The 12,028-nt window shown below is 42.3% G+C and overlaps 1 protein-coding gene across 2 annotated transcripts; it reads right to left on the reverse strand.

The window, feature by feature from the left end:
- C54H16orf87 (chromosome 54 C16orf87 homolog) lies at positions 1-11,754 on the reverse strand. Of its 2 annotated transcripts, none has more exons than XM_078879559.1 (4): positions 11,494-11,754; positions 9,514-9,619; positions 3,667-3,876; positions 1-919 (listed from the first exon to the last, which is right to left on the reverse strand). In XM_078879559.1, the coding sequence occupies exons 1-4, from the start codon at positions 11,560-11,562 to the stop codon at positions 801-803; spliced, it is 504 nt and encodes a 167-aa protein (XP_078735685.1). In that variant the 5' UTR covers positions 11,563-11,754; the 3' UTR covers positions 1-800. The 2 variants fall into 2 exon arrangements, with proteins under 2 accessions (XP_078735685.1, XP_078735684.1); XM_078879558.1 differs by having other exon boundaries at positions 1-922.
- Positions 11,755-12,028: the final 274 nt, after the last annotated feature.

Below are 12,028 nucleotides of genomic sequence, written 5' to 3' on the forward strand. Positions count from 1 at the left end.
TTATCACCCAATACTTTAATGAAAGTCTTTCATAATGATGCCAGTACATGCAGATTTAAAAATGTGCAATCTTTTTTTTTTACTTATTTCCTTTATTTTAAAACTGGTACCAAATATCAAAAGTTGAATGCAATCAATACATAACGCCGTTATTTTTATATAGCTCAATTCAAGTGTGTACACGAAGCAAATATAAAAAAAATGAACATTGTTCTCAAAACATTAATGCAATGCATGTCAGACAGTAGTGTAGTGCCGTAGTTCGCCGTGCAAGTGAGGAAATGTCGTTTTACTTGCGCTCCCCCGCCCCCCAACAAAGGGATTCAATGATGGCTTGAGTGTTTATATATACACACACACACATGCCGTGTCTCCAGCGCCAACAAAAAATAAAATCACAAAAAACATCGCAAATAATCAAGTTTTGAGTACGGTAAGAGGGTGGTGGGGCGTGGGGGGGGAAAGGATGATTTTTGTAATATATATAGTGCTCGCACAAAAATAAGAAATCGGGACGCGTTCAGTTGCATCGCGCCTCTTGGAATAATGCAACGCCAAACAGCGCGGAGTGCATTTCCATCCAGTGCACGTGTGCCGTCCGAAGAGAGCGCGCGAGAGCGTACGAGTCGGTCTTTACGCAGAAGGGATTTTTGTTTTTGTGTCGCTCACACCGCCGCTTGTGACGAGGAAACGAGGCCATTGTCTGGTTATGCGAGGAGGAAGGTGGTAGTGGTGGTGGTGGTCGTCGAAGGAGGGGTGGGTAGGTGAGGAGGGGGCGGGGGATGAGGGGTGAGCGTGCGTCAGAGAGCCACTCTCTGGTTCAGTATGCGACGGTTGATTTCGGCAAGCGCCACTGCGAACACGAATGCCCTCTCTTCGGACAGTCCGGCGTAAATGTCGTATTCGCGCTCCGATTTCTCTGCTGGGGGAAGGGGGGGGGAAAGAGGCGGTGAGAAGGTTCAGCAGAGTTTTTACCCCGTGATAGTGAACTTGTTAACAATCAGAATCTGGATTTCTACTGGAGGAATCCGATGCGCTACGAAGCTTTTTCACGGGTGTCCAGCAGGGGCAGGCCAGGACGTTACGTTAATTTGGGGTCCTGTGGCTGTAAAATGCACACGTGAGAAAAACAATTATCCGTGCAACACCTGGGATTGCAGATTTGACATATTTCAGTTATAGTCGTTTCTGCAGCACCGACTATTAATGTTTAGAATAATGGCATGTCGAAGCAATGTCATGTGGACAGAGGGGCAATGTCTAAACTAGGGGAGCCTGGAGGATTCTGACTTTTCAACATGGTAGTTGTAAAACTCTCCATTAATACAGTACCACACGATTACAATTGCTGCTATTGATTAGACACTCTCCAACCACCTGAGTGTTCTTGCTCCTGTGTGTATTTAATTTTCCCCACTCCGATAAAAGGTGCAGTCCCTGCCATGTCTTGCTTATGTGGTGGAAAAGCCGCCATTCAAGGGGAGGAGGGGGCGGCGATGGGGGGGGGGATTGTGGGTCTACATTCCTCTGTATATAAAGCATTACATATTTATGTTTATACAGGCGTGACGCACACACGCTCATGGGCTCATACAGTAATCGACATTCTGATGTAAAACACACACACAATACATTGCATTAATAACACGTGCATGTGGGGAAAGCATATAGTGTACATGGAAACACGAAGGTCATTTCACTCACAAATGAGTACGCTCGCTCGTAACACGATTCTGTTGGTATTTTGAGCCGTCTGTGTTGTAGAGAGACTCAGTACAGTGCGTCATATATATATCAGAACGTAAAATATAAACCATGACGAATTAACTGCACCCACGGATGTGCGCGGTGTAACTGCCATAGTATAAAGACACGTTCACAAATATGACCTTGTCACATTACAGACTACACCTCGGCTTCTGCAGTTGGATATGCACCTCCGATTAGCACGGTTGTTCTGTGCGAAAGAAGTTTAACATACTCTTAGTTTTTTCGGTAAAGTCACGTACCTACGTACCTATACCGTACCTACGTGACTTTACCGAAAAAACTAAGCGTATGAATCCTTGCAGTCACGAAAGCTTCAAATCTAGAATTTAAACATACATAAACAACGATACTTGGGTGTTGAACAATTGGACGTATCAAATGACACGATTTTACGTTAAGCGACGCGTTCTGTTTAACAGTATTAAAATGATGTGGGTGGGAAGGAAGCTTGAAACTCAACTATGCATCACCTGTGCAAAAAAATGTCACGTCGTTTATGTTCCATTGTGCAACGTGTTTGCGCAGACTTTCAACGGCGGTGCCCCAAGTACCACGAACGCAAAGCTATTAAGCAATTCCTTATAAAGATAACCGCGCGGGATTTTCTCTCTCTCGCGATGAATCAATCCATTGTGTATTAGCGGAAAACAAAACCTGCTCCTTGTGTTGTGTTGTACTGCAGTGTTCATTTAAAGGACAGACTGTGAATACCACTTTTTTGGCGGTGCGCAATCAGTCCCATTAAAGTTAATGTGCAGCTATTTTCTCGGTCGGGGTGCTGTGGAGTTCTGTGTTTTTTGCATAGCTCCCATCAAATGTGTTTTGGGTTACGACAGCAGCGTGTTCAGTTCCCGAAGACGCTCCCAGTACGTGAAGCTAAACGTCGCGACATCATCCGTGCCCATTATTAGTCACTTCAGAGCAATCCTGTGGTCAATTACAATTCCAAGAATACTTTCAAAATTACAAATACCTTGTGATTGCAGTTCATTAAAAATGACACAATTTAAATTAATCCTTAGTCTGTTAAATGTTTTTTTTTTACCAGGTAAGGCCCACTGAGCTACATAGCTCTTTTTCAGAAGCGACCTGGCCACAATTGATCGCTCAACAAAGTGGCGTATCAGGTGGAAATTTGTAGCAGCCAAATACTCTAACATGCAGGTTTCTAAATGTAGAAGGAAAAACCAGAGGACCCGGAGAAAAATCCACGCAACCATGGAGAGAGAGACACATGCAAATTCCAAATAAAAAGCGTCAGGATCGAACCCACGACCTGTATACCAGGCGAGGTAGTTAACATCTCGCCACCGTGGCACCCCAGATCCGATCACCAATGCCTCAAGCCAACGTTCATTAATTCCATTTATACTTGAGTAAAAACTCGCCCCCACTAAAGAGGGCATTGCAAAACTTTAGTGTAAATTAAACTAAGGTAGTCGTACCTATAAAATCAAAAACACATTAAAATAAAAAAAATCAAGGAAAAGCCAGAAGGAAAAAATTAGTCTTGCACCCTCCAGCGACTGAATAATTGGTCACGACGACAGTAAGCCCGACTCGCTTACTGTACCAACCACAAATAATAAAGCCAATCATTAAAGTAAATTCTACTTTATCAGAATCAAACGCTTTATTTAAACTAGAAGAATCCAATAAACAACGAAGCTCCTTTTGAACAGTTTTCCAGGTGGGGTGGGGGTGGGCAGGTCAGCAAGTCACAACCTCAGAGCAGCACGGTTGGCTACGTACGGCGCGAAAGAAGTTCAACATACAAACAAAACAATTCAAAAAAGGCATTTGGAGCAAACCGGGCAGAATGTACGAGACAAGACAACGCAAACGGACGGACGACCGAGGCGAACGGCATTAATTTTGGGTTGTTTGCGGACGCACCTTTCTCATCTTTGCCCTTGTTGGGTGACCCTTTGGGCCGACCCCGTTTGCGGCTGTCCCCCCTGCCGCCGCCACCGCCGTTGCTGCTGCTACTGCTGCTGCTGCCCGATGGCACCTTGCGCGCGTCCGACGATTTCCCCGAGCACGAGCCGTAGCGATCTCTGCGCGCGCGTTCGGGCCGCCGGCGTTTCGACTCTGGTTTTGTCTCGACTTGGAAGATAAAACAACAACAACAACAACGTAGAGAGAGGAAATTGATCATTTTAACTTTCGTTCATTTTACAAAAAATAGAAATTGCAGTCGAATCGAAATCGGGCACGCGAGACGTGGATGAAACGCAAGGAGTTTCTCGCGCACGTGCCGGATATCTCTTGACTTTTACTTTCGGGTTGTACCGCACATCGAGCGGCAGTCTGACGTTTTGCAACAAGCGTAGCTCTCTTCGGTACGCGAGGCAAGCTGCTGGGACCGTGTCACGTACAACACATGGCGCACAACTCGAAAAAACACTGGTGCACAAAAACACATTCAGATCTGTGAAACTACTGGACATCTGTGAAAAAAAAAAGCTTCCTAGCTGACATTCCTCCAGTATGAATAAATATGATCATGAATTAAATTATGTCATTTGATCTAAATGTACCAATGTTTAAAAATGAGTAACGTGAATTAGCCTTCAAGTTTTACAAACATTGTTTTCAAGCAACTTTTGGAAAATGTACTTGTTCAAAGGTGTTTTTTTCCCCCAGAACGTTAACCCTCTTAAAAACAAATGCCATAAATGCAAGCGATCCTATGGCAACCATTTGAACGCAAAACGTTTTGATGGGGTGCAGAGGCCTGTGTTTATATGTCTGTGGTGTACCATGTGATGCTTGGGGCTGAAAAAAAACCCCTCCACTCAAACAGGGACATTAATACCAACAATGATTTAACTTCCCGGAGATTAATTGAATCTTACCAAGCAGCAAACTTAAAAAAGGTACTTTCTCCACAACTAACTTAAAGGAGACATTAAAATCAGCTCAATTCCGTATTTAGTGGCGACACGAATTGCATGGAATTTAATTTTTCTAAAATCAATCTGACATGTTCTTTCGGTACCGAATTGAAGGAGGAAGCAAACGTTGTATTTAACCCTCAAAAAAAGGTTACCGAGCACAATAACTTCCGCAACCATTCTTCAGAGCGACACTGTGTGTTTTCATTCCACTGGCAGGAAACGAGCAACAGACATTGCAGTCATCTGACACGTCATCCTACCACAGATTCCTTCTCAACAACGTATATTCAGTGGATGCTAATGAGCAAGTGCACATATCTCGTCTCTGGTTTAAACAGACAAAAGCTTGGCCAAGACAAAGGGCATGGTCAGCCTCCACGGCTTGAAATTCAGGTTCCAGAAATAAAAAATAACGTAAATTATTTACTGACAAAAGCCTCATCGGGTTTCTGGACTATTTTATGTGCAGTGATCTTTGGCCAAAACTGTTAATGAATGTTTGACATGTCCAAAGAAATTGGAATATCCCTGAGAATGCACTGCCATCTCCTGACAACACCTCGCAGCCCCAAAACTACAACTCCTGGTATGTACCGGTGGTGATACATCCCGACTTCACAACTCCATCTAGCTTTCTGAGATGTGAAGGGATCGGGTGCATTCGTGGCGATTCAATCATTGGGATCGATACCAGGCTTTACGATTATTCTGGTGGATACAAAAGAAAATGGAAGTTCCAGTTCTAGCATCGTCACCACAGGTAATTTGCCTCGCTTAGCAAATGACGTCGGGAGTATTTAATCACGTGCCTGCCCTTGTCAGGATGATTAAAAATACAGCGCTGGCATCGTGGCACAATGTGGGCAATGAGACTCTTGGCGCACACGCTCTAACAGTGACATAACTCGAACTGGTAGATGTGGAATAAAAAAAGTCCAGGTAATAAATGGAAATGCACGAGTAGTCGATAGCATAAGAAATGCCCCATAAAACGAGTCTCACTTGCCACAAAGACAAGGATAAACTTTGTCATTTCGTATTCGCTTGCATTCCCTGGAATAGTGCCAAGTCTTTGTTGTTGCTGTGGAGATGCATTTATGACTTAAAAGCAGGTTTGCTTCAGCTTATGTTTCAAAATGCAAAGTGGTCCCCGCGTTCGCTTATCTCAAAAACAAACTGAATCTACATCGTGTCCTGCACACCATTCCGCTTTATTCCGCTGGTCTCTCGACATTCCACACCACTATTACTCAGCAGGCAAGAGGCCGATGGACTAAAATACAATATCTTGTATGTGAACACAGAACAGATGTTTGCCTACGTAGGTTATTGCACAGGAATTATTCACAAGGCATAATGGAGAGGTTTTATATATATACAAAGGCTCAGGCGGTTGGAATCTACCAGCCGGCATAATTAACACCGCAGGTGTTATTCAAACTTTAAATTAACACTTGGAGGTGTATTTATACTAAAACATTCGCGAGGTCGCTAATGATCCAGTGACGTCACGAGCCAAAGAAGGCAATTTTGTGTCGGCGTCATCGTCCAAATGTTGCATGACAACACAAAAAGTCTATTGGAATACACGTCGCAAGTTTCGCCCCCTACTGTGGAAACTTGGCGTGACCCTCCTGAAAAAAGTAATAAGACTCAATTGAGGCGTTACGGGGTAAACGAGCACACTCATAATAATAGTACAATATTGATATTTGCATTGAACAGTGGCCCCGTCATTTAGACAGAGTGCCCTTGCCCATAACATTTGGCAACCCAGTGGTATGTTTAACAAGCTTGGACTCTGCTAATGAGATCCAGAGGTACAAAACCAGTCCAGGGTGTGTGCTCGCTTTAACTGTTCCACAGTAGTATTGGTCAAGAAAGCCCATCGGCCTCGAGACTCAAAAAACGTTTGTGTTTGGAGACGTAGGTCTGCTCTTTTAATATCTGTTAAAACTCTTAAAAAGGGAAAACTATATGAGTGTACTAAACACGGCAGTCCCCTGCTCCCGCCAATGTCGTGGACTCCCACTTTACTGGGGAAGCATCTCACAGCAGGAGGGAGCGTCTCACAGGGCAAGGGGCTGCATGGCGAGTGCATACAAATGAATGGAAATCCGTATTTAAATCCCAGGTCAAAAACCCATTGAGTCTGGGTGATTTTTTTTCTTCCAAAAGAAGATTAACAAAGAACCGCACTACCTGAGTAAATCAGTTTTTTTATTTACATGTTTTACATAGAAGAGATTCCTGCACGCATTAAATGGTTACTTTAATACAGAACTCTTATTCTAAATGTAAAATGAGGAACTCTTAATTTATCCGTGTTTATCCATGAAATAAACTCCTGTTATTAACATCCGCAAAAAACGCACAGAGGCGTACTATACTCTTTGGTTCTTTCGGTAAAAGTCACGTAGGTAATAAAATAAATCACGACGTTTCGGACGCTTGTGTTGCGCCCAAAACGTCGTGATTTATGTTATTTTATACCTACGTGACTTTACCGAAAGAACCAAAGAGTATGGATTCCTGCAGTCACGAAAGCTTCAATTCAAGGCGTACTACAATGTACTGCCACTTCCTTCTGTGCGACTTCTATAAATCCTTCAACACCCCCCGATAAGAGTACCATGGCGATATTGGGAACCATATCCTAATATTCACTCAAGATTCACAGATCCCGGGAAAAACCAGGACAGGAGCCAACCCAAACCGCTTCATTCCACCTGGGAGCGCAACATGTGCTAAGCGCAGCCCACAATTTAGTGAAATATTAATGATGGCTCATTTGAAAACCATGCAAACTCGAACAGATTAAACATTAATAATAACAATAATTTACCAACGTGCGTCAATCCACTGAAGGATTAAGAAATTCGTCATGCATTTTGAGTACGGTAGGATGTTTGACTATACTTCACCATGCTGGTCAGTGTGGTTTAATAGGTTCAGAAAACATCACAGTATATGGCATACAGTAAAAGCAGTGGTGGCGTGACACCCAACCATATTTACATACATCCTGTGTCTTGCAGATTCATGAATGTGTGTCCCTTGCACTGTACATACAGTGCTTGGGGTTTTTTTTACGTGCTTTAAGTATGTTTAGGGTGTGGTAGGTGGTGTTTGCCTTTTGTAAGCGGCGGCGCACATTTTCAACATTTCATTCACAAGCCAAAATCCACGGACATGAAAATGGGGAAACACTTAGCACGGCAAAAAGCCACGAACCACAGAGGAAAATTTCCAGCACACTCAAAATCCATGCCATCAGTCAAGACTTGTATTTGCTAATTTAAACAACGTTTTCAAGTGAAAAAGGGCTCAGAGGCCTTCACAACGTGCTCAACACAATAGCATTTCTTCGCATTTCGTAGCGTGCTGAAAATAAGTGAACACGAGTGACGATTTTTTTTCGCAATTTCTGGTTGAACATGTTTTGAGCCTCACTTATTATAGCTTAAAGGCTGATAAAGATGAGGTAATGGACGCCTCAATACACATTATATATTGTTAAAGTGGCCTCACTTTCAAAAGTGGAACAGAATAATGTCGGTTGGAATTGTCTGTTTTCCAGTCAACGGAAAGGGTTTACTTATTAAGTTTTGGTGAATCACCCCTATAATAAACACAGGCTAGTTAGCATGTTTAAATCAAATAAAAGGCGAGTTGGTGTAAAGTCTGTAAGACTTGAGACTAAGCTTGGGTTGCACCAAGGGTGCCTTATGAATCACCTTTCTAACATCATGCATTTTGACATCAAGTTTTAAATCTGCGTTCCAAGAAAAGCCGAAATCAAAATATGGGGTTTAGAGTGGCCTCAAAGACCGCGGGTGGTATTGTTACAAGCTCATCGTGGTTCAGAATATCTGGAAAACATGCTCGGGCAGTTTGGTAAAAGGAACTAAGTTTGTTTTTGTTCAAAGTGCATTTAACTTATGCGTCCATATAATTATGAGTGCAATACAACATTACGATACACAAGCAGTGCCAAAGTCCATCCACATTGTCGAGACAAACATTTTTTGCATCAATGCACCTCGGTACACATTTTAACAAGTCAGCGCTGCGCACAAAATGCAAATTAAAATGTAAAAAAAACTGGCATACATACGGAAGTTGAATTACTTGTTAAAATGTTCTTCCCGAATAAATCCCTCGAGATGGAACATCTCTTGTTTGCAAGGGAGCCCAGGGCATCATCAATACAAGCGTTCCAAAAAACTTTTTTTTTACCAGCTAAGGCCCAACTGAGATATTCAGCTCTTTTTAGAAGCAACGTGGCTACAATCAAATGTTGGCCCAATCAAGTGGCGGCTTTATCATCGTTTGGAAATTCATAGCAGCTAAAAACGCACGTTTCTAAAATGTGGAGGGGGAAAACCGGAGGACACGGAGAAAAATCCACGGGGAGAACATGAAAACTCTAAATATACAGCAGCAGGCGTCAGGTCGGGATCAAACCCACGACCTTCTGCACACCAGGAGAGGTAGTTAACATCTCCTAATACGTGCACTGCACCCCTGGATGTGTGCCTGGGCCAACCCTAAAAGGGTCACGTCAATGCGAATGGTGAATTCCCACAAGTTGTGATAGTACTGTGTGCCCTTTCATTGACCCGCACTGACCAGCGTGGTGAAGTATGGTCACGCATCTTCCCTCCAATAACCAAAGGGAAGGGGCAGCATTCATTCAGCAGTGGATATGATAATAATAATAAAAAATCACGAGCATCACAAGTCAGCTCTCAAGCGATTAAATCAAAAGTAGACTCATTTACACCTCCAAACGCAACGTTTTTTAGCTTTCCCTGCAAACAAAATGTTTAGTAGCTCATACCGTGTACAGCAGGGGTAGGTCTTGGTTTGTCTGCTTGGGCCAAATTGAGGAGTTTTCTGCTGATAAATATGTTCCCGCAAGTACACGACTTGCAAGCGACCGGGATCTAATTTCGTGTGTGGGGAAACAGAATACACACACGGACGCCACATTGGGTTAGCACAGGAGCATTACATTACTGTACTACTACTACTGCTGCTCATTCTTACACGGCCGTCACTCGCTGCTACATGACGGTGAGATAACAAAGATTACGTGAAAGTAACACACAAAATCATATTCCTCAACAACACTGCCCTCTCCAAGTAAAATGTTATGCCGCGATACAGACGTTTCGGGCAAATGGCCCCTTTTGCATAGCAAACATTCCATTGTATGTTGCTACTAAACGCACCATTATTACTTATCATGAATAAAAAATATTAGCGATCATTAATATGAAAACGATTGGCAAGCAGCATAAAGTCGCATTGATTAAAAGCTGTTAAGTACACGAACAAAAGCTACCGGTTATTACGGTATTAACACAATAACCGCTTAACACTATCAAGAGAAATTGTATTTGTAATTAGTGTCTTCATATTGCATGGCCAAGCTGTACACATTGAAAGAATTGTTTAAAGAAGCACCATTATTATTAATGCTTTGTTATAACACTTAATAACAAGCTTAATTCTTTGTGATGGTCACGATAAATATTCTATGTACCAGTTAGTACAATGTCATCGCTTCTCTACAATATTATTTCGACTTGTCTAATTTAGTTTTGGAATGTTTTACAGGCACCATCATTACTAACTCTTCTTTCCATTATACACTAAAATGAAATAACCACAATAATTAAGTGTCAATAGCACAAGGTTGTGTAAACAATTATAATCTGTTGAATGCTTTATCCTTACAGATTTGATCGTACTTATTTAGTATCATTACGAAAGACTGGTAAATCTTACCAACAAGTAAAATGTTACTTTGGTTAAGATTATTAAATGTTATGATGCCCATCATACAATTACAAAGACAATATCATAATGAATAAGCTGAATATTTTTAATCGATGTATTATGTAATTTTATTATTTGGTATGACTAATGTTCATTTTATTATATTTCTATATAGTACACGACGTTATTTCACCTAACATTCTAAATACTACAATAATAACTACGCTATAACTATAATTATAGCACAAGCCTAAAGCAACATTCCTTTGTGAAGTACAGTGCAATACAATGTACACTTGAATAGCAATACAGTACGTGACAAAATCAATACAATTAAGCGAGGCACTTTATAACTCACTTTAAAGCCTTAAACATCGCTCACTAACACTGTACTCTAAAACACAATTAAAAGTTCAACTTTTAAACATAAATACGCTGGCATCGGCGTTAAGAAATCACCTTTGACCTAATTTGTAGAACACGGGGCAACTTTTTAACAAACAAAAAAACATTAAATTCACAACGAGCAAAATAAACACGAATAAACCGTGCCAAATTAAACAATTTATCGAAGACTAAAATGAGAAACGACCGAAACAACTCGTAGAACAATCGCACATTATATAATACTGTACACATTAAGAGTAGTGCCAAGCAGGCAACGCCAAATATTACTTTAGTCGCTCTACGAAGGGACACTTTACAAACTTTTTTGCTCATTAAAAATAAAAACAAAACAAGAAAAAATACTCGCGAGCGATAACAAACGCATCGCTTTCAGGTTTAAAAAAAAACAACTCGAACGAGCAGAAGGCGACGACTTAAAAAAATAAAAGATAACTTAATATCGACCATTGCTTAACGACTGCCAACCCGCGCGCGATATTGCGAGGCGAAACCCTCCCTCAAGCATCAAACTTTCGTCAGAAACTCAAAAAAACTATTGCAGATTTTTTTGCTTTTAAATCTTGACGTGCGAATATACATTTCTTACAATTATTATCGTAACTCACGAGCGCTCCCCCCCCCGTTTTACCTGTTGTTCACATTGGGGGCAGTTCTTAGTCGCCGTTTTGGTGCTCTTTTTAGACTTATTTGCGGACATTTTTTTCAGTTTAAACCTCCGCCAAAACGAATCGCGATTCAGCGACGCGTCAACACGAACGACATTAAACTAAATAATTCGCAACAATTTATAAATGATAATTAACTAATCGCCTCGCGCGCGAATAATAAAGGTGGCGAGATTATAAATTTTACTTTCGATTTGCGATAAATTTACAAAGGGCTCCCCCATTGCCCATCCCCCTCCTCCTCCACCCCCCCCTCTCCTCCTCCTTCCCCCCAGCCCCTCCCCCTCTTATTCCCCCCCAGCCCCGCCCCTCCCCTCCACCCCAATCTCGCCCCTCCCCTCCAACTCGATTGACCCGCGCGCTATTGGCCTGCGCCGACGAGCACGTGACCGAAGCTGCCGCGGCGACCACGCCTACGGCCGCGTTCATTGGCCAAGGATACGGGGGGGGGAGGGGGTGACCAATCACAGAAGAGTTCGGAGAGAAGGGGGGGGCGCG

This window comes from Lampetra fluviatilis, chromosome 54 (genome assembly GCF_964198595.1).
Source record: "Lampetra fluviatilis chromosome 54, kcLamFluv1.1, whole genome shotgun sequence".
Taxonomy (NCBI): Eukaryota; Metazoa; Chordata; class Hyperoartia; order Petromyzontiformes; family Petromyzontidae; genus Lampetra; species Lampetra fluviatilis.